Raw genomic sequence first — 23725 nt, forward strand, 5'->3', positions numbered from 1 at the left:
AGGCTGTCATGACATCACGAGGATGCTGAGCGTGGAGGGGGCATGCGTCACATGCATTTGTCAAATCAGTGTTATTCATTCTATGTATTGTCCATTCACATTTGGTTGATCACCTCGTGTTCACCTCGTGGACACCGTGTGTATTGATGATTAAACATATAAAAGATGAGAGTTCGGAATGGGGAATTAGCTCTCTCTTGCAGACGCCTTGTGCGTTTGTAGCAGGGATCTCTTGGAGAAGGGTCTCTGAGCTCTCTCTGTGACAGACACCTGGCGTGTTTGTAACGGGGATCTCAGGGGTTAATCCATGCTTTGTTAAAATAAATCATTGTACTTTATTGTACTGTAACTAGCTTTATAGGGGAGACACGGAAAGGCATCGCTAAAAAGGAGAGCTCTTATGTGATTTAGGAATGTGGATCTTGTGTTTAAAAATGTCTTTTATAGAATTATTTGTTCAATTAATTGGTTCAACGCAGACAGATTTCTTCATAACTTATAATTATTAGGCTTGAAAGTTACCGGATCGAGGCAGACAGTTCCCGGAACGCACCCTTCAAAATGAAAGAGTTCCCGGATCCTGTTCCTGTTTCCCTTCTCTATCACCAACATTTTCAGTAAACAGTAAACATTACCATTTTAATTGTGTACTTATAGTAGCAGAGTTGCCAACTCTCACGCATTGAGCATGAAACACACGCATTTGACCGTCTTCACACGCTCTCACGCCACACATCCGATTTCTCACGCCAAAAAAAATCTAGTTTATTTACCTCTGATCTACATCTATGATTCAATGAGTTACTAGTTCGCTCTGGCGCCAACCACCGGCGATCGATCTATCGCGATATAATACTTAATTTGTGTCCATTTTACATCCCCTCGTCAACATTTTACGTTCGCCACCCAATAAATAAAAATAATGAATAACATACGTGGAACGATACACAAAGTAAACGAGGTATGTGTAAATTAAGCGCAACGACGTGTCTCTTGAACACTTGTGAGTTATTATGCATATTTTCAAGTTATTCTCGAATGAAGAAGTAGTGGGTTGGCGCACGACAGCGCATTAGAGGGTGGAGTTGGATGTGGGGGGGGTTGGATGTCCAACTCCGCCTTCCTGCAGGCTGCAGCGAGACATACTTGGTTCGTTTACTCTTAGTGGGCGGATAATTTCCGCCCGCAGTAGCGACGCTAGCTGTCGGTAGCGTACCACCGCTATGTATTCCGCTTCCGAGGAACACGAAGCTCTGAACCTTATTTTGTTGGAACCTTATTTTGCTTAAGAAGTTATCTAGTACAGATATTATTGTTTATTGCGTTTCTAAGCTGTACTGTCGTCTCAGTTTTTTTTAATTGCAGTTAATTAGGAAAGGAAACTATTTGTTTTCGGGGGGGCACATGCGGCCCGCGGGCTATCTATTTGTGGCCCGCGATCTGTTTTGAAAAGTGTTTTTTTTAGGAATCTTTTTTCTCAATCGCGCTATCCGCTCTTATTTTGAAATCGCGCGGGGGGGGGGGGGGGGGGGGGGGGGAGCGGGCCCAGGTTTAATGGTCACGATTCGCTAATGATATAGAACAGGGGTAATCAATTAAATCTTTCCGCGGTCCATTTTTGGCAGATAGCTCAGACCTTAGGTCCGGGTCCGCGGTGGCGAACGAAAGTTGTTGGGCGGGGGGGGGGGGGGGGCAACGTAACACTCAAATGGGTGGTGAACGTAACACTCGTCTCCGGTTTAAAATATAGTCTCCCGTTAAATTTTTTTTGGCATTTGGGTCCGTATCCAGTTAATCAGGAATGTAATTGGGTCCGGACAGGACGGCGTTCGGGCGTTCCGCCATTTGGTGATACCTGATATAGAACATTAGGCCTACGCTCTATGCCTCTGTGACGCGTGGAATAGATGAAAGGAATGCTGAGGCGGGCAGAGTAGCAGTTTGCAGTTTTTAACATGAGACATCGTGCAACATATCACGACGACACGTGGGCAGTCATGGCCGGGCGGTTAGGGAACTGCTCTTGTGACCAGAGAATCGCAGGTTCGATTCCCAGACCTGAGGCCATGACTGAGGTGCTCCTGAGCAAAGCCCTAACCCTCAATTGCTCACTTGTATAAAAATGAGATAAAAATGTAAGTCGCTCTGGATAAGGGCGTCTGCCAAATGTTGAACGCATTTGGGCGTCTGCTACCTGTTTGTTGTTGCCATAAAGGCATCGTATTGAGATCGCGGTGCGCGATTTCAAAATAAGAGCGGATAACGCGATTGAAAAAAAAGATTCCTAAAAAAAAAAAACACTTTTCAAAACAGCGGGCCAGATATAGATAGCCCGCGGGCCGCTATTTGAGTATGGGGGATCTAAACCTTCACCAATTCCCTTTCTTACTTTAACTGAATGTTCATTTGCAAACAATTTAATCAAATTAGGATAAATTACCAAAATGTAACAAAAAATAAACTAAATAAATAAATGTAAAATGATGCCTTAGAGATTATGACATGCACTTTTGCATATAATGACCTAGGCGATGACCTAAAGACTAAATGTTTTGGAGGGTAAGACAATTCAACAGACAATCTGTACAACACATTTTGATAAACATGACATAATCAATCGATAATGTAAAAAAAACAACAGACAATTTTCCATGTCCATTTGCAAAATGTACAAAAGCATTTGCAAAATGTTAAACACAATGAGAAATGTAATTATGATGTGCACAAGTGACAATGAGATGTGGAGATTGAATGAACAGTTTTGAGAATTTCAATTCTGATCTGAGAAATTAACCTCATCGACTGAGAAAAACGAAATACATACAAGTTTTTTTATGTGCTGGAACACGTGCAAGCGGATGACAGTAGGTGGCAGCAAAACCTCAGCTACTACAGCTGAGCATGAACGTCTCCGTCCACTGACCACACCTGCAAGAAAGTCGTCAGTTTTGTCGACTCCTGTATACTGTCACGATTGGCCCCTCCCTCCCTGTCAGTCTTGATCCATGTGCTCTTGTTTTGGTTTTCCATGTGTTTTCATTTCCAAGCCCCCTGTTAGATCTCTACGCCTCATTATTTTTATTTTTATTTATTGTGTCTAGTTTATGTCCTTGATATTTTTATACCCTGTATGTTTCACTTGTAGTTGGTTTTCTCTGCTTCAGTTATAGCACCTCTGGTTGAGACCATTGGTTGATCTAAAGCAGGGGTACTCAAATAGAAATGATGACGGGCCACATTTAATTTTTTCAATCACTGAAGGGCCGGTTACGGGGGGGGGGGGGGGGGGGGGGGCGTCTGCTACCTGTTTGTTGTTGCCTTAAAGGCAATCCCCGGCATCGTCTTGAGATCGCGGTGCGCGATTTCAAAATAAGAGCGGATAGCGCGATTGAAAAAAAAGATTCCTAAAAAAAACACTTTTCAAAACAGGTCATGCAGAAATAGATAGCCCGCGGGCCGCTATTTGAGTATGGGGGTCCTAGACTGTTGTAAGCAGCCCCGTGTTTGTATTTAGTTGTTTTGTTTGTTAGTCTGTTTTGTTCTAGTTTTCTGTCGTGTTAATAAGACATCGAATAAGACATGAAAATAGAATGATTAACAAAATAGTCGTCAAAAAGAGAAAGTATTAAACGTAGGCTACTTTGCTCAGAAAAGATCAAGAAATGTATTTAAAAATAAATTATTCAAAATAAAGTACTGCTAAATTGTTTTTATTATAGTAACAAATATTTGGTATTCTTTGTAATTCCTAACTTCACAACACCGCTCTTGACACACAAGACGCTACACTGCTTGCTCGGGAATGGTCTGTCTGAAAGCTGCAACACTGCCCTCTTTAGGAAAACCCTAAAATTTAATTTAGGACTCGGATTCCAGTTAGGCTTTGTCAGTGGTGCACAGTTTACGAAGATTACATTAGTTGAACTACTCAGCCTTTGAGGAGAACATTGACAATCCATCCTGAGGATGCCAGTGTGTGGGCGACACCCTGACGATGCAGTCATACCTTTCAATGAGCTCACTTGTGTTGCACACGGTGCCTGAAAATGTGAGTTTCACTTTTTTAGTTCCCATACTACTGCACTGTTTAAAAGGATGTTGCACATCTGTTGGTTAGCTTTTAGGCCACTGAGAGGAGTGCAGGAAATGGACAGGCATTGAAGCCAGCAAGCCAGAGGAAACCAAGGTAACCATCATCACACTGTCATCTCTCTGTCTCCCCCTCTCTCTCTCATTTTCTCTGTCACTGTGTTACTGAATTACACTTACAGGAAGTGTGTGTACTTGCTTGATTTTTAGTAGGATGTGGATAACAAAAAAGAATATAAATAAATAATCGAAAATTCTGTTGCCCATTGTTTTAGTAACTGCATTAGACCTTATACTCTCTGCAGAGGTAGAGTTTCAAGCCCCTTCAATCCACCCACATGCCTGGAGTTCTCACTAAGAAGTGAAAGGGGAAAGAAGTAGATTATGTAGGAGAGGTAGAGGGAGAAGACAAAGAGAGAGGAAGACGTAGAGGGAGAGGGGCAAAGCACACACAGATGTTGATTAGTGACTACTGACAGTGAAACAGCACAGCAGCATGGAAATGAGAGATTCCAGCGAAAGATCCTCTAATGCCAATCCAAAGGTGCTCGTGCACCAGGCATCTGACTCTCTACCCGTCACCACTCCCTCTCGAGGAGGTGGGCACATCACAGCCTCAGCGAGATGTGGCATCCGCCAATATGTTCCCCAAGACAACGTACGGCATGAGCTAAATATAGTCGAGCTGCAAAGGCTGGGCATCATTAGAGACGCGCTGGGAAGCAGCAAGGGAGGGTGTGTGCGCGAGTGTGCATTCAAGGGTGTGCGTCAGTCCAGAGCGCTATCGGAAAGATGGATTGCTAGTAGCAGCAGAGACAAGTAGTAAAATCTGACGCCTGATGGATCACGTGTGCTTCCTCCTGCCTCCATCCGTGTGCACACTCGGGAGGGTGGAGGTGGTGGTGGTGGTGATGGAGGCTCGGGAGGGGGGCTAGTGGCTGAGCTGTAATGAGGTTCTCTGTAATGTGGCTGCAAAGCCGGCCCTCCCAGACAGGTATGAAGGTGACTTATGGCAGTGCAAGTGGGATTGGGATGGTGGACAATCCCATGATCCGTGGCAGAGCCCTTGAAGAACGGGAAGAGTTCGCTGACTGATGGTGAATAGGATGACCTTGGGTTCTCCTTGGTGAATTCCTGATGGAGTGGTTTGGAGAGGAGGAAGAAAGCACCTGGCATGACTGGTTGGAAATGAGCATTCTGTGTCTCAACACTTTATAGAAGCATTTCAGTTTAAACGCTTCTGACAACTTTCTTTTTAAAGTCTTCTTGCACCATAGTCTGGCCCTCCCATCACCATGGTGCAATCAATAGACATCTGGATTCACCTGAACAGGTGATGTTTTCCCACTGCTCAGTGACCCGTTTCTTTCCATTTCTTTCTTCTTTTGCCCAGTGATTTCTTGTATTTCTGTTTCCTTTAGAACCCTGTGGCACTCAGTCTGGTTGTCTGTTGTTATAGGCCTTCCATGCTAAAGGACAATGAGTTGTGTCTTTGCAGTTATTAGTCGGAGCACCAGTGTTATATTAGGTTGCATCCGCCTTACTGTGCACCTGTTTGTCAGAATGATTCTTATGTCCTCCTCTGACTCCTTTTGTTGATGGGTTGGTTATTTACACACAATACTATTTTGATGGGTGTTTTTCAGTCATCCTCAGTAGACTCTTGATACTGCTGCATGGCCCTGGATAGTCTAGCACCGATGACTGTGTCTCGTTTAAAGTTGCTCAGATTGGATGATTTTCTCTTCTAATGTGGATTCATACTAAAACTGATTTACAGAAAACTTGTTCACCTGATTTTATGCTGCACTCAAGGATCACATGTCTAATTTCCATACAGGAAATCTCCAGCTGGGAAAGGGCAGGTGTCTCAAATAAAGTGGTCATTCAGTGTATATAGAGTATTGAGAAAACTGATGATTGTTGATGACTTAGTAATTTGTCTAATCAATTACAATGTGCCACTGAAGATATTGCTCTCACACTTGACAGAGAGCTTCAGGGTTTCAGATACCAGTCTCAGTTTTGACCAGTCTAAATGCTGGTCAAAAAGTAGACTTTGAATTTAAATGGGTCAACTAAACAGAACATTTGAAGAATGAAATATGCGTGCAAATCATGATCACCACAGTTCAGAGCTCAAGGCAGGACTGCAGTGGCAGGAGGTCTAGCCCGATATGTCTGCCTAAAATATGTGACCCAGATGTAGATCTGGCTAGTTCCAAGTAAGCGTGTGACAGTGCAGATCTCCAGCAGTCTTACCTACTTCATAGATCTGAAACTTCTTTTCTTCTCATCACTCTTTTCTTTCCCTGTCACTTAGAAAGATCTTACAAAGAGTATGTCTATTATATTATAAAATGACAATATATTGCACATTATCACATTGCTATCAGTACTGAAAGATGTGCAATGTGCAACCAATGTGGTTAGTGATACAAAAAGGTTAGCTGAGACATGCTAGCAGACAAGCGTAACTGCTTCAGAAGTGGGATCAATACAGCGGCAGAACTGGAGTCTGAATCGCTGACACTTCACGTCCTGGACATTAACACTGGGAATCTCTAATGTGTCCATGTTGAGGAGAAGAGGATGATGAAGATTGTTGTTTTCTCTCCAAAGGTTTCTGAATATAAATCCTGTGTGCACACTTTGTTCAAAGCTTTGTACGTAGTTTGATGAGAAACATTGTTCATTCACCAGATATATTGTAAGCATAAGAGTGATGGGGCCGCTAGAGTTTTTTTAGGCTTGAACCCTGAATTATATGAGCCCAGCTCTGACTTTTTTCCTTCTATGACGGCGTTAGAGCTCGGTGGAAGGCCTGTCACTGATCAGTGTTATTACACTGTCTGATTACGTTGTTATTACATAGTCATTATTATTTACCCTCTTGTATATTTATAATGTTACTGTGTGCATACTGTAAATTGAGTGGTTACCCTCTTGTAGATGTAGCTCTAATGTATTACTGTGTACACACTGTAACCTGTGCTATGCTCTGTCTCATGCTTAGCTATTCCATAGCTGTCAGTAATGTCCGTGACTCCTGTCCAGCCATTACAATAGTCTTTGAAGTATTTCTCACCATTCCAAAGCAAATTCCTCTCAATGACAAGTGGCAAAAATATATTTTCATAGATAGATAATATAATTTCAGATGCAAAAATTGATCTATGTGGATGTTGTGATGAAGTTCCTAACCATCCCAGGAGTTGTATCCAAAGCCCCAGAAGCTTTTAGATGCTAGAAACATGTTAGAAATCTAATATTTATGATTCAGAAACCTGCATAATAATTTTATACTGTATTTTGAACTGAATTAATTTAATATACTTTATATTTACTTGACATACAGTGTACTCCTTTTTTACATATGAAATGCTGAATACCTGTTTTAAAAAATCGATTACTGGATTATTCGTGCATATGGTTTTCCTTGCACTAGAAGAATGTATGCTATAGGAAAAAAATCTTATTCTGTGATAATGATATTATGTGCTGTTGCAAGTGACATATTGATATGTGCATTGAAATAGGTGAAGACCTGCTTGTAACAAAGCATGTGATCTGATCAACAGTGCCTGAACATTGCACACACATATTACTTCAATTACATTGTACTATCTGCACCTTAACCTAATCCTAATCCTGACCTCAAGATTCTCCTAACCTCAAACTAATCCTAATCCTAACCTCAACTTCAAGAACCAAAGAAGTCCTCTGGCTCTTCCCTTTTCAGACGAAAAACAAAAGTTGTGTTTTCCCAACCCTTGATTATCCCACAATGGCGTTGACCTTTCATTGTCACACAGCCAAAGACAGCAGACCCACACATGGACATATGCGGTGTGTCCATATGCGTGTCTGGCTCTTCAGAAGTACAGGGATGATCGAAAGGCCTGAGAGAGACATGAAGAGAGGTTCCTCAGCCAATCCTGCGTGTTGCCTGTCTGCATAAACTGGCTGCTCCAGCGGGACAGCTGGTGCTCTTCTCCTGACGAGTACTCCTCATGTATCACCGAGTCAGGCAGGGTCCCGTGACACACGACATGGCGAAACAGGAGGAGGAAGTGTGAAATGCGGAGATGGATGTGGAGATACGGGAGCACAAAACCTTCTCTTATTCTCTTAACCTGATGTAGAGCCGCTACCCATCAGCCCCTGTATGGTACTGAAGAGCAGCGGTGGAAGAAGGGAGAGAGAGAGACCAGTGGGGGATGGTGGCAGAGTGAGAGACCAGGGAATGGAAGGCTGAAGAATGTATGTGTAGGGGAGAGGAAGAGAGAGAGGGAGAAAGAGGGGGAGAGAGAGAGAAAGGAGAGAGGGAGGGGGATGGGAGTCGCAGCAGAAGAGCAGGCATCGGCTGTGCACTCACAGTGAACCGAGCCGGTATAGAAAGGAATCTCTACCGTGCAACAGAGGGAGCTTCCATCCATACAGGAAACACCCCCTTTCTACACACACACACACACAGACGTGACAAGGCAGCAAAAGGTAAGAGACACCGGGGTATTTTCTCTTTCATGTCTTGGTGTGCGATCCACTACGCAGACAGGGGACCAGCGTCTGAGGGAGGATTCAGCTGGTAGAGAGTCTGAGGTCCGTGTGTTGTGTTTTTTGGGTGGGCATGCCTCCTGATGGACACTCCCCCACTGTCAGAGGTGCTGCTCCACGGCTGGGGTTCCCTTCACGTTTGTGCAAGCCCACGTCACCTGATGTCAGGATATACTGAAAAGACTGCAGCTGGAGTTGTTATTTATCAAGCGGGACAGATTACTCACACATAATGCACTTGAAATCACTTCTACTTTTTTCCTTCTCTTCAAAATCCTGTCCCTCTCGACTGTCATGCTTTGATTCGTCTTTTATTTATGCACAGGCTTTTCAAGGCATCACGGCAGTCTCTCTCTCTCTCTCTCTCTCTCTCTGTGTGTGTGTGTGTGTGTGTGTGTGTGTGTGTGTGTGTGTGTGTGTGTGTGTGTGCAAATGCGCTTGTGCACGCTTCTATGCATGTGGTGTAGTTTGGCTCTGCGCCGGCTGTGCGTATGAAGACTGGCAAATGAAGACTGCTCTCTATGTATATCTCTGTCTTTTGATGTGGCTGGATTCAGATGCCATTTGGTCTCATAGGACTCAGCAATTCCATAGGATGCCATATTCAGTAATCTGATTTAAGGAGCTTTAGTTGGATAACATCTGTCGTCCCCTAATGCCATCATGTTTCACGTCATCATACGTGCCTGCACGTGCACACATAAAGGCATTGAGAAGTGAACAGATGAGATAAACCTAGTTGTCAGTACAAAGGAGGTGGTGGAAGGACAGATGGTGGCAGAATGATGGCAGGGTGACCTTGTGGTCCAGCAGTTCCATGCCACCCATGAGTCACTCATCCTGGGACGAGACTGGGATGAAGCCCTCCTTCTGCCTCTGGAGACGGCGGTGGGACAACAAGAGCTCGTCACACAATCTCAAGGCTAAAACAAGCCAAGACTTGTACTTTATCCACACTTATGCCATGCAGGGAAAGAGACATGGCCCATGCCATTTATAAAATGTGGCATTTACAAAATGCCATCATTAGTGGGTGAGCTGCCAAAAACCACTTTGCGTGCATTATAATCAAAATATACAGAGAAATTGAAAGCCATGGACATTAAGCACACTGGTATGGAGAAACAGCCCTGCACTTAGCATTGTGGTCACTCTATTTGTATGGTATGTGTGAGGTTGTAAGGCTGGATTTGGCAACCCGGTAAAGGGTCATGCCAGATCTCAACATATGCCCTGTCAGAATCCACCAGATTGCACGACGCTACATAATGGGGCCCAGAGCCCACCAGGGTAATCTCTTCACCACTCAGTGTAATCAGAGAGAGGGGGAGAGACAGAGCAAGAGAGGGAGAGAGAGAGAGTGAGAGAGAGTTTGGAGTCTTCAGAGGGAATCAATATGGATTTTTACTGAAAAAAGGGATGAAGGGATGTGTGCACCAAGATTGCATTCAGGACAGGATGAAAGCAGAGCTGAAATTAACCTCACAAACTTCACTTTGGAAACACTGGTCACGACAGAGATTTCTCAATGCTCTCCACCCAAGCCGTCATATTTCCTTCAAAATTAAGGCCTACAGTTTTGGCCCAATATCTTCACTCGACTTGGAAATTCTGCTCAGAGTGAAGGCGCTGGCATGAAACATCTGTGTGGAAGGAGCCGGTGTAATGTGGGTGATTGGTGTGTTCATGAAATGAATGCTTCGAGGTCCACACAGTGCATTCGATTTCTGTCAGGGCCAAACCAGCTGTGTATCCACAGGGCCAGCTTTGGTTCTCCTGTGTTAGGTGAAATGCACACTGGGCTCCACGGAGCTCTGGTGTCATGGCCAGGACCACATCATTCCAGCCTGCTGCTCTCCCCTGCAGTCGTACATCCTTTGCAGGAAGCTGGTTTGTCGCTCTAGAAACATGATGACAGCATGATGAAGGGAGCATCTAAGCCTTTTGACATCTGCGAATCAGAGAAGTTAAATTGCTGGACGGCCGTACGAGAGCTACGGCAGAGCTGGAGAACGCTGGGGTTTTCCCAGGCTGACTCTAAACCAGCAAATAGCTACTTAAGAAGAGCTGTAATGATTTTCTAAGTTGTTCAGCAGGAAAGTGGTGACAAAGTATTGATTATTGTTGCCATGGGGACTTGGGAGACTTCCTCTTGGGAGTGGTTTCGAAGTGATCATGTTTCTCCTGAGTTCACACATTACATTGCATACGATTATGCTGACCATGAAGACTGTTTCACACCTTTAGAAAATGAAGATATCTGTCCTGGTGGAAGGGCAAGGCTAAATTCCTAATTTATTTGCATTTTTTATTTCCTTGATAGTTTACATTTCTTTCATTTTCTTTCTTTCTTTTTAAAATAATATTAAAAAATGAAAATCCATTTATGAAATCCAGTGACTAAAAGGCTTTTTCCTTCTGATTGACAGGACCATCCAATGTGGTGATTCTCTAAGGGAGACCAAAGGGGAGAGTGAGAGACACAGAGGCCTGTGCTCCTGTCTGTCTCTAATGAGAGGAGACATGCCTGTCCTCTCACCCAGCACAGGTGAGAGGCACATGCTTGCTACGGCTTTCGGGTCAGTGACTACGGCGTCTGCTGACCTGCCGCATGTTCCCTTCTTCGTCTGGATATCGATATAACTTCAAATAACCTTAATATTCTATTATTCGACTCTGTTTCCCTTTCTTTTGACTAGGTTTACATGAGATGCTAGCCCTGCTCACAGCTCAGCTGCATCCTGATGCTAACCACAGAGAAGATCTGGATTTCCTCCGCGAGGTCTTCAGTGAGCGGAGCCTCAGCTACCTCATGAGAGTGCGTACAGTTGTTATTGTTCTTTCACATGACAAGAAGAAACTCTTGTCTTTGAAAAGGCAGTCTAGTTAAAGAATGTTGATGGAATGAACATTATTTAAAAACGGGGTTACCAATGTGAGGTCAGTTTAATTAAAACATTGATCATCACCAACAGATAATTTTTTTTAATGAAATTTAAAATCAGTAGTGTCTTATTTACAGTGCTTCACAGTTTTTAACCTATGACCAGTGTTTCATAGGTTTTCAATTCTTTAAAATTTCATGAAGCTTCATCTACCCATTATTAGTAATTCTTAAAAGCTTTGTGAGGCTTCAATCTACCCATCAGTAGTGATTCTTAAAAGCTTCGTAAGGCTTCATCTCCCCATCACTAGTAATTCTTTAAAGCTTTGTGAGGCTTCATCTACCCATCAGTAGTAGGCCAGTCCTGTAGTAGGTGTGTCTTCCAGAAGGTATCACTATAGTATGAGTGTTTTGTGGTCTTATGGGATGCAGACAGACCCCTTTCAGCAGCTTTAGGTACTTATTCAGAACTTTACGGGCAACTTGGTGGCTCAGCTTGCTAAACTAATGCAATAATGTAAATCAATAATGTAATAGACATGAGTCTTAATTGTTTTATCTGACAAACAACATATATAGCAGTTTACAGTGCCATATATTTATTGAACAAAGGGTCTATACATACAAAAAATGTGTGACGTTGAAAACAATGTGTCAACCCTAACATTGATAACAGGCATTACCTTTTTGCTGACAATACCTTTAATGATATGCTTCTTAGATGAGTCCTGTGTAGTTAATGTGTTTTGGAGATGAGTTCTGTATAGTTCATGTGTGTTTTTGAGATCCTGGAGGGGTGGAAGGACGAGGCACGGAAACCACTCGCACACTCAAGCTCCACGTTTATTGAGTGTTCTTTACTCCAAAACATTAAACACATAAACACTAACGTACTGACACTCAGACAAAGACGAGCACAGGACACTGCGCGAACGCACGTTAAATAGACGACCAACACAGACCCTCGTGACTCTCGAGACAAGGCACAGGTGTAACAAACGAACACGCACACAGACAACCCACGTCCACAGAAGTACAAACATGGACATAACGACATGCAGACAACATAGCAGCACGCCCACAGGGAAGGGTCCGGAGCTGCTCCGTAACAAGAGGCATATTGCTCTATTCAGATTTGCTTTGGTTCGACTTTCATTTTATGAACTCTTGCTTGGATTACCTCTTTCAGGCTACACCTCAACTTTCCATGGTGGTACATGGTCTGTATTTCTGGATTACTGGCATACTGATCCAATGTCTTCTGAATTTTGCATCATAGACTCCCTGAAATTCTGCTGTTGAAATCCTTTTATACCCCTTACAGTCTTGCTAATTTCAACAACCTTTCTTTTGGTTGGACAATATTACACATATTTCAACAAAATGCTGTTGTGTGGGTTTTTAATGGCAGGTCAGGTTAAAGCCACAACTGAACTGATTGAAATGTCAGACTCCAATTACCCTCTACTAAAGAGGTCCTGTCTCTGGTGGCTCACAGAGTGCCCTAGCACAAAACTCTATGTTCACACCACAAGAGACAGGACCATTTTTTTACTGTATTTAGACTTTTTATACACAATCCCCTTCTGGGGGTGTGGGATTTTCAGCTCAAGCAACCACACATATTCTGGGTGGTTAATGTGTGCTATAACCACCAGACCAAAACACACAAGCCAGAACTCACATTGACCATCACAGCAGGGTAAATGTTTGTATTGTTTGGCCTATATTGATCGTAGTGAAAAAATATCAGCCCAATTTAGCGACTATTCAGGTGCCATTCATCTAGATAATTCCAAAGGGGGTCACAAACTTCTCTGATTATATTTCTGGTGGCGAGAACAAGAACATTATAGCAAGCCAACCAGTTGTACAATAATCATCTATCACTGCTTGTACTGTTACTGTAATACATTAGCCGCAAGCTATAGGAGTTAGACTTTAAGCGCAAACCGAAGTCATTCATCTTCATCTAGAAAAGGTCCCCTTCACTTGCAGCCTGCCTGTGCCTATTTCTGTGTAATGCAACCACTGGTCAGCGAATACTTGCTCTCCCACAGATCCATGAGCGCCTCAGGCACTATGTGAATCAGAACCCAACCCCAGTGCTCCACAGCGCCGCCTGCCTGGCAGAGGACGTAAGTGTGTGGCTGTTTGTTCAAGATTCTAAAACATGCATTCAGATTACTAGGTACTGAGACCTGATGGTATGAGAGGAGATGAAAGTCTGACTGGTAGAAATAATTCTCTATAAAGAAACTAGATTTATGTAACGAGACCATGGTGAGAATAAAAATAAACATTAGAGACATTTGTGTAAGTTTGTACTTTCTGTGCTTGTAAGATCCATATTTTCAGTGAGGAAGGGAGGATGGTGTGTTTGTTAATGGTGGATGTTTTAGTCATGTGGTGTGGCTTTGACTGACAGGTGACTGAGGAGCTACAGAGTGGACTGCTAGAAGAAGATGAGAGAGAGCTGCTTATGCTTCTGACTACTCCACATGTAAAGGTACACAAACACACGCACACATACACACACACGCATGCGCACACACACACACACACACACACACACACACACACACACACACACACACACACACACACACACACACACACACACACACACACACACACAAACATCCTTCCCTGAATTTCTCATTTATTTGCGTGCTGTAAATTACGGAGGTGAGGCCCTGTCGGTCCGCATGAACAGATTTTAATGGCACAGATTTTTGTATAATCCCTTCCATTAAAGGGATCTTGAAGTAATTAGACTTAATTAGATCCAGCTTTATGAAATGTGGCATGAAGGAATGACATCAAAAGATATTTTTATGATCTCCTAATTAGAATGATTTTTAATGTGCCCTAGGGATCTTTCTATACCCTGTTGTGTTCAGTGTTCTGTTTCTCACTGTTTTATCTTAGGCAGCAGTCTTGCAACATGTCATATCCTCTCTGACCTCCTCCCCCACCCCGTGTGTGTGTGTGTGTGTGTGTGTGTGTGTGTGTGTGTGTGTGTGTGTGTGTGTGTGTGTGTGTGTGTGTGTGTGTGTGTGTGTGTGTGTATTTCTGCGTGATATGTGTATTCACTTATCCACCAGGCTGTGTTAACAGTACATGACACAGTGGCACAGAAGAACTTTGACCCTGTTCTACCCCCACTGCCTGAGGACCTGGACGATGAGCTGGAGGAGGAGTCCGTGAAGATCGTCCGCCTGGTGAAGAACAAGGAGCCTCTCGTAATCTCAGCAAAGCCATGGCTCAGAACACACTTCAGATCACACAGTCACAGTCTACTCAAAGGCCAACTATTGAATGGCAGTTGATGAAAGCAATATAGTAAAGTTATTACATTCAGTGACAAACAATATGGAACAAAATAAATCCTCTTATCACAGCATAAAATAATCAAGTAGTAATATAGTCTAGACATAGCCACATGTCCCATTAGATTAAAGGCTTATCTTTTTGCAGTAACAAAGTCTTATTAGGTATAGCCAGCATAATATCTGAGGCCATTAATCTGACAATCATAAATAATAGCGACTCAAGGCCAAAACTCCTTTTAGGACTATAACGTCCTTTAACCCCTTTCACCAGTGACCCTCAGTATCACAGAACAGTGGGGTAAAATATCAACATATAACAGTCCTCTGGGTTAGCACTTTTTCTCCTCAGTGCTCTTCCCAGCCCAACAGGAAAACCTCACTAACTTTACTATGATCAATTATCTACTGTATGTGTCTCTCAAATAAATAATGAGTCCTTCTCCTTCCTCCTGTCAACTTGACCTCCTGGCTGACCTCCCTTCTTAAGGCTTGTGCATCTGTCACCTCTTCCCCCGTTTCCCATCTAAATCTGTCTGTCATTTGGCTCCACCCCCACGACCCTTAAAATAGCTGCACTTACTTCCATTCTCAAGGAACATGGCCTTGCAAATTATACGCACATAGCCGTCCTTCTCAAAGTGATGGAAAAGGTGGAAGCTGCCAATCTCCAAAGACTTCTCACAGTATACAGTTTTGATGACCATTTTCAGTCAGGGTTTTGAAGTGAACATAGCACTGAATGCACTCTTAAGAGCTGTAAATTACATTTTTCTCATTGCTTATAATTGTTGTATTAATATACTTATTTGGGTGCCAGAGGTGTCAATTCCAGGTTCAGAAAGTAAAAGTCCTCACCAGGATTTTGCTCAGGCTTCCTGGATTGTGTTGATTCCACTAATTTTACCTGGATTGCTCTAATTAGAAAATCTAGCAAGCTTGAGCAAAATCCTGGTGAGGACTTTTACTTTCTGAACCTGGAATTGACCCCTCTGTTTGGTACATTCAATACAGTGGCATATCAATGGCATATTCAATGGCAGACTGGTTTCAATGCTACCTTACCATATAGATGGTCCACTGCACTACTCATGGAGTGCCTCAAGGATCAGTTCTTGGTCCACTCCTCCACCTCTCCTGTTCAATGCTTCTTTCACAGCAGACCCATTGTCTGAGTGCATTGTCAAGTGAAGAAGATATCTGCAGATCTTTAGCTGTGATTTTGGTTTTTGGTTTGTTTTTTTATTAGGTGATTGAGGATTGTACAGAATGTTACTGCACTGATCGCTGTAGACTGCCCACTCATAGTGAGGCTGGCACTGGTGGTGCATGTCCTACATTTGTTTACAACCAGCCAGTAGTGTAATACAGGCCTACATAGTCATTCTATTACTTTTCCAGTCTTATGGATTTGCCCAACTTTACATCTGAGATAACCTAAAATCTGTTTTGATGAGATGACATTGGAATTGAACAGAATGTTGTGAAAAGCAAACAAACTGTATGTTTTGACAGGGAAAGTCAAATGTGCACCTACACTGATTGGAACGCATGATTACAATTACCCTTTTCATGAGATCATTATCCTAGAATTTTAAAACACTTTTTCCCCATAAGATGTGAAATGTGTGTTTTGTTAGTTACCTCAACCATGACTTTAAAATGAGATCACATTAAAAACCCAAATTCATAAAAATTTTCCCCATAATTACATGAATACAAAACTTACTTTTTGATAATGATCAAAGCCTGCCAACTTTTAATAATAAATTTGACCTTGCTGTACCATTTACCACAGTGGGATATTGTGTTTTTCTTTGTGACCTGATTTGAGAGTTTTGTGTTCAGGGCGCAACCATCCGAAGGGATGAGGTAACCGGGGCAGTGGTGGTTGCTAGGATCATGAAGGGCGGGGCTGCCGATCGCAGTGGTGAGTGACCTGCTGGTTCCTCTCTCCCATGTCATAGCCACACGTTTTTTTTTATCTTGGCCAAGGAAATACTGCATTTAAATACATACATATGTAAATACAACTGTTTCTTAGAGATCATTAGGAAATTATTTGGCTTTTGTTTTTGGACTTTGTCTCGTTGGGTGTAGCCTACTATAGCTTCAACGCTTCAACGCTCACTATAGTTTAAGTGCCTGTCTTTTTTAAATATTCAAATTGTGCACATGCTCTTGGGCTGTTGTATGTCATCTGTAGTCTGGAGTTCAGTGTTTGTGAAGTGAGTGTGCAGTGGGTGTGCAGTGGCTGCGGTTGACTGGATGTGCCCGTAGGGCTGGTGCATGTGGGGGACGAGCTGAGAGAGGTCAATGGAAACCTCATCACCCACAAAGGTCCTGATGAGATCAGCCAGATTTTGGTGCGTGTTCCAAACTGGTTTGTATTTTTTCACGGTTATCTTTAAGAAGGATGCAGACTCATTCCTTTTGGTTTTATCTCTGGCTGAAGTCTCAGTCCCAGGGCTCCATCACTCTGAAGATAATCCCTGCTGTTAAGGAAGAGGATAATCTGAAGGAGAGTACGGTGAATGACATTTCTGTTCACACTCCACATTCACTTTCAGTGATTCATTTAAAAAGTAATGCTTTATTAAAATATTTACACGGAATAACTGGGTACATAGTTTAAATGTAATATTTCCCACAATACCTCTGGAATAGAGGTATTCATAGTCCCGTGTTCATATCTCCTGTGGTTTATGTGTTAGGTATTCTTGAGAGCCTTGTTTGACTACACCCCATCTGAAGACAAGGCCACGCCTTGTCAGGAGGCAGGACTTCCTTTCCAGCGAGGTGACTTCCTGCAGGTGGTGAGTCAAGATGACCACATATGGTGGCAGGCCAAGCGTGTGGGAGACAGCAACCTGCGAGCTGGTCTTATCCCTTCCATGAAGTTCCAGGAGAGGTATGTGTTCACCATCTATTTCAGTATGTTTTTAATTCTCGCACACAGCCTTGGGTAGAGGTTTGATGTGCAGTGTCAAAAATCACCACATAACACCACAAATAGAACATTTTACAACTGGACTTTACTGTTTTGGTATTCATGAGCAGGCGGCTGGTGCAGAAGATGAAAACGGGCCCTCATCAGAGTCCTAATTCACCGAGAGCACCACCCTGTAAGTCATTACACATTTAACTGAGACTACTGCAGCACACTGACTTACTATTATCAGTCCGCTCGTCTTCCTGTGACCTGAACAGCCTGTGTAAGGCTTTTTTGGTCCCTCTAATCTGACAGCAATGTGCTGAGAGTCGTGGAAAAGGGGTTTTTTAGAATATGCCAGTTTTCCTGCTGCTGCTAAAAAAAGCAAGAAGCCAAAACACTCACACTAATCCCCTTCTGTCCAGCCATTTTCACCCCCTGCTTTCTCAGAGCATCTGTTCCATCTTGGTTTTTTTTTAGTTTTTTTTTTTTTAGATGACCTAAGGTCATGTAATACAACAAAGGCAAATATAGTCCAAGCATTGCTTCATCTCATCATGACTAAAACTGAGGCATGATGGTTCTAGGCTTTGTCTGGTAGCAAACACTTCAGTTATGCTATTTGTTTTTTCCATTCTGCTTGCCACAGACGACCAGGCTTGTGAGAAAGGTACGTGATCTGGGATAAACGACATAATGAAGTCAACAGAGTATGGATTGTCTTGTATTTATGTCTTCTACATACGAGTTCCATTGTATTAATATTCTCAAAACGCATACAGTAATTTAGACCTATCCTTTCTAAAGAGCAGGTTTTATCTTCAAACTTAAATGTTTTATTTCTCTGGTTAGCTAGTACATTATGTGGTCACCCCAATCACTAACAGATACAGATGGAGACACACCACTAAGGTTCATGTTGTGCCTGCTAGCGCCAGCAAGCCTCTGCAGTGGATATGTGCTGCTCCAGTCTGTTCATAAGCCCTCCTCATAGATCTGCCCTCTCTCAGCACCCCTCCCACTGCCTGACCCAATACAGCAGCCAGACACTTGCCCTCGTAGCCTCCTTCCACATCCTCGCCAACTCTCCCCTCCCCTCCTCTCCCCTGCACTCCCCTCCCCTCCACTCAAATCCACTCCTTTCTCCCTTCTCATCTCCTCCCTTTTTCTATAGAGGACTGTGACTATGAGGGCACTGGAAGTGGACCTCGTGTAGGTGAGAGAATGCTCCTGCATGTGCACGCACACACATATGCACATACACGCACACACACACACACACTCATGGGCCACATACTTGTGCTGGAAGCGGCTTTGGCACTTAGCGATGCTTTCTGCGACGTGGGCACAGCCGCCCGTCTTGCCCTGTATGGCCCTCTATGGCCCCGACCGAAGTGCGTCTCTGCTCGTGCTCTCCTGCTGCCAGGGTTCTTGTGCAGACCATCTGGAAAATCAAGGAATTTTACAGCACCCTTTTACAGGCCTTAACAAATATCAAGAGGAGAATACACAGAGTGGTTTAAAAAAAAAGAAAAAAGAAAAAATCTTGACAAGCTTTGGACAGGGTTTCTGTAAAGCTGCTCTGACAATACTGCTAAAAGCACTAGGCCTATATGAATTGAACTTCAGTGAAATTAACTGAAAAGGGCAAGAACCCTGGTATTAGTCTAGTTCCAACCATAGCCCCCTCCACACTCCATTCTCCATTGGCTCACTGCTCTGCCGTTGCCTTTGGACATCTCACTGTGTGCCTCGGTGTTGCCTCTGATCGTTAGTGTGCGTGCTGTGAGTCAGTCTGCGCTTCACGCTGTAGGGAGCTGGCTGCATTTATCTTTGAGCTTAGCTAATCGTGGAATGCATCAGTAGTGTCCGGCATGGCAAAGGTTATGGTTGCTAGCTCATGCCACTCTAAATTAAACAGTGCTGGGTGCGTGATGGTCTAATGCTAGTTGCAGTTTCTCCAAAGTGTGAGGCGGTGGCGCCCTCCTGTGGCCAGGCCTTTTCCTGGGAGTTCTATTCAGGTACCACCCCCATGTTTCTGCATGCATTCATGTGTGGATTTGGTGTGTTGAAGTTCGAAACTTTTTAGGCATGCAGCCGTTATGATGCTGTTGGAGAGAGCAAAGACATCAAGAAAATATGAATTCAGGCAGCAGATTAGACCTGTGGTACTTCCATCTTGACTAGATTATGTTGTCTTCAAATTCCTCTGACCCCAAAACACCCCCACCCCAGTCCAGTTACATCTTGTAACTCACTTTGTGTTTCCATCATAAGCAAGGTTTTGCTAAGCTGTCCTTATCATGTGACCATGCATTTCAGCTGGTCTCAGGAGAAGTTTTCGGCTGAGCCGTAAGGATCGGCAGGGCTCTCCTGGGGAGGCTTGCTATGCAGAAGCTGAGGAGCCTGAGTTTTTCGTCTATGAAGAAGTGACTCGGTACCAGCAGAGGTCCTCAGAGAAGCCCAGACTGGTGGTTCTGATAGGTGAAGAACAACACAGATGTTCTCAGATACATCCATGTAATAGTGTTTTCTTGGTTGAGCCCCAGTGGTTCTCTCTCTCTCTCTCTCTCTCTCTCTCTCTCTCTCTCTAGGGTCTCTGGGTGCTCGGATCAATGAGCTGAAGCAAAAGGTGATTGCGGAAAATCCTCAACGCTATGGAGCAGCCATACCACGTGAGTCTGCTTTTTACAGCAGACCTCAGACGGGTCCGTCACAGAGCCGGATGGATGAGAAGCAAAAAAAAATTTTCTTGAGGTTCCTTGTCTTTTATGTGAGCTCCACTGATGAGGTGGTGAACTCTGTATATGAGGCTAGCTGTGTTTACATGTTTTGACAGACACCACTCGACCCAAGAAGACTCATGAAAAAGAGGGTGTGGAATATCACTTCATCTCTAAGCAGGCTTTCGAGGCAGACATTCAGACTAACAAGTGTGTCTTCATGAGGAATTTCTAAGATATTTTTACAAAATATTTGTTGCGTATTTTATAAAGCCCAGCTGCTCTCTTACTGTCTTAGGTTCATTGAGTATGGAGAATATAAAGATAACCAGTATGGCACAAGTCTGGAATCTATTCGGAGCGTACTTGCCAAGAATAAAATGTGTCTGGTGGATGTCCAACCTGAGGTGAGCTATTCTAATATTTTTACCTATTAATATCTACCATAAGCACTTGTACTCTAATGTCTAAATTGCTATATTTTGTCTTTTCTTTAACTACATCTTTATTTGGATTAATAAATCCATAATATGATGAATCAATATTTGAATTAATAAAGCCCACTCTCAATAATCAGTATTTGGATTAATAAAGCTCATGGAGCTTAATAATGCACCATAACTTTTTGTGCAACAGAATGTATGCACCTGACATACACATCTCACATACACATTTTCACAGGCCATAAATCTAACAGTGATGCTTACTGTGTACTTTTGAGAACTGTATGTATAAATGTATGTATAAAACAAACTATGTATAAATGCAGGATGTAAATCTTAAACTAACACTCCTGAGTTTCCTGTGAATATTTTAGATACATATTGAGACAGCATGTGTTTATTCCTAATTGAGAACGCACTCCCACATTTCCTCACAGCCATCTTGGCAAGAAAGTAGGCAATGTGTTCCTACCCTGCGAGCAATTTCTTTTATCAGATCATCTGCAAGTGAGCACTAATGAGGAGTGAGACTGGTTTCCTACTCAGCTCAAGTAATCTTCTTCAAGAGTTTGACTTTTTTCTTTTTATTTATAATATCCTTCATTCTTACTGTCACTGAAAGTACTGAGGGTGTAGGAGTCTTCTGAAAACATTTAGGCTACTGAGCTTTGTGTTGGTGAAGGTGCTCATATCACACTCTGTTACAGCTGATGGGTAATTAATTGTTTTCGTCAAATTTATTACCAGGCTCTGAAAATCCTTCGCACAGCAGAGTTCAAGCCCTATGTGATATTTATCAAGCCACAAATCCCGGAGAGTCGGCGGCATCGCAGCACTGCCAAGTCACCAACAGGGGGCGACAATGTATGCCTCACGGTTAGAGCATTTAGGCACGAGCACACACATGCGCTGCTCAGGGGATGAGCTTTAACAGCCACTGCATTCAATTTTGCCCACTTTGTTTATAATATGAATGATTGATCTCTCACCCTCATTGTGTAAAGGATGAAGACCTTCAGGAAATGCGTCACTCTGCAGAACAGATGGAGCAGCAATATGGCCATCTGGTGGACAGAGTTCTGGTAAAAGAGGACGCTACTGGTGCCTGTGTGGAGCTGCGGAACATTCTGGAACAAGTGGAGAGAGAACCGCAATGGGTGCCAGTCAGCTGGGTCCGAACCTGATTCTCTGTCCTCCCTGCACTCTGTCTTTAGCAGTGTGAGACTAAACAGTGTGAGTCTAAACGTCATAACAAGAGTGTATCACCTGCTTGTTTCTCAGACAAAGCAACAATAGTGGGGTTTTTGATTGTCTAAAGCACTTTTGATGCCTATAGCTCAGTTGTACCAGTGAAGGTTTAATGTTGCTAGGAATTGCATGAATTATCACCTGTACACTTCACATCCATGGACAAATAGTCCCGGACCATCAGTAGCATACGTGTTCTTTAAGTAAAATCCAGTAAATGACACCGGTATTGAATGACTGAAACAAAAGTTATCTTCCTGTAGCTACGGTAAATGTAAAAGTCTCAGTTCACATTTTGTACTGTTTTCTTTTGTGGAGGTTGTTTATATTTAGCTAAATGTGTGCTAGTGTTAGATTATGATTTTTGCTATTAAATCCAGGGTTTAATAAGATGTAGAATAACACATTATTTTTATTTATTATTAATTGAGGTATTATTGTTTATGTACCCTATATTCTTTTAAAACTGAAATACAAATTACTGTATTGGTGACAGGTCAAAACAATATTTTAATATTATAATTAATTAAAAATGGCTTGCCAAAATATAATTCAGGAATGCGGTGGCATGATAAAAAAAATATGGGCTTGTGTCTTACTATATGTTATGACCATGTGGCCCATAGAATTGAAATTATTTTTTAACAGAGTGCATATTGTATGATTCTGGAAAAAAGCTAGTATGGGTGCACCAATATTGGGATGAGAGGTAACTGATCTCTCGTTGTGGCCAATACCAGTATTATTAACCGATAATTGTATTGTTATGCATTTTAAAGCGAGTTCAAATTGTAATTTTAAATGAAGTGCAGTGAGTATATGACATGTTAAACTCTAAAAATAGATAATTAGTCAATTTTACACATCCATGTCACAAGTAAATCAAACACAAAATATGATTAGTGTAATCATATGTTAGTGTAATCATAACCTTTCTCAAAGGTTAAATACCAGAAAAATTCACTGGTTGTAACAATCAATTGAAATTCCAATATCAAACCAATTAATTTAAATTTTTCCTTATCGGTCAATAATATATCAGCCACAAAAATATTGTGCACCTCTATAATTAGTCATTTTTGTGACTGTCCCTTTTTCTTCTAACCAAGTGTGCTATGACAATTATGGGTATGGAATATGGGACACTGAAATTCTCTTATTTTTATATTAGTGTGTAAGAAACCTAACAATATAATAAAGTGTATGAATTTCAGAAATCAGGTGTAGTTTCTTCATAGTTACATGAACATGTTAAAAATGTATTAAGCATTTAGCTCTCCAGTCTGAAATGCTAATCTTAATGTTCCAGCAATCTATATTTGAATTGAATTCTACAAGTAACACATGGTCATGGTCCTGTGGTAGGGAACTGGTCTTGTGCCCGGAGGGTCGTGACTGAGGTGCCCTTGAGCAAGGCATTTAACCCCTACTGCTCCCTGGGCGCCGGGCTAGGGCTGCCCACCGCTCTGGGCATGTGTGCACCACAGCTCCCTAGTAATCACTAGTGTGTGTTTGTG

General features: G+C 42.7%; 1 protein-coding gene across 7 annotated transcripts; it reads left to right on the top strand.

The window, feature by feature from the left end:
• Nucleotides 1-8023: 8023 nt before the first annotated feature.
• mpp3b (MAGUK p55 scaffold protein 3b) lies at nt 8024-23428 on the top strand. Of its 7 annotated transcripts, none has more exons than XM_077000193.1 (20): nt 8024-8586; nt 11076-11194; nt 11346-11464; nt 13591-13668; nt 13959-14039; nt 14638-14754; nt 16711-16792; nt 17143-17228; nt 17318-17392; nt 17577-17773; nt 17923-17987; nt 18444-18464; nt 18969-19010; nt 19744-19815; nt 20117-20278; nt 20389-20469; nt 20634-20727; nt 20816-20924; nt 21708-21836; nt 21965-23428. In XM_077000193.1, the coding sequence occupies exons 2-20, from the start codon at nt 11158-11160 to the stop codon at nt 22142-22144; spliced, it is 1827 nt and encodes a 608-aa protein (XP_076856308.1). In that variant the 5' UTR covers nt 8024-8586; nt 11076-11157; the 3' UTR covers nt 22145-23428. The 7 variants fall into 7 exon arrangements, with proteins under 7 accessions (XP_076856308.1, XP_076856304.1, XP_076856306.1 ...); XM_077000189.1 differs by having other exon boundaries at nt 8025-8586; nt 14638-14775; XM_077000191.1 differs by having other exon boundaries at nt 8025-8586; nt 14638-14775; nt 21708-21824.
• Nucleotides 23429-23725: the final 297 nt, after the last annotated feature.

This window comes from Brachyhypopomus gauderio, chromosome 3 (assembly GCF_052324685.1).
Source record: "Brachyhypopomus gauderio isolate BG-103 chromosome 3, BGAUD_0.2, whole genome shotgun sequence".
NCBI lineage: Eukaryota > Metazoa > Chordata > Actinopteri > Gymnotiformes > Hypopomidae > Brachyhypopomus > Brachyhypopomus gauderio.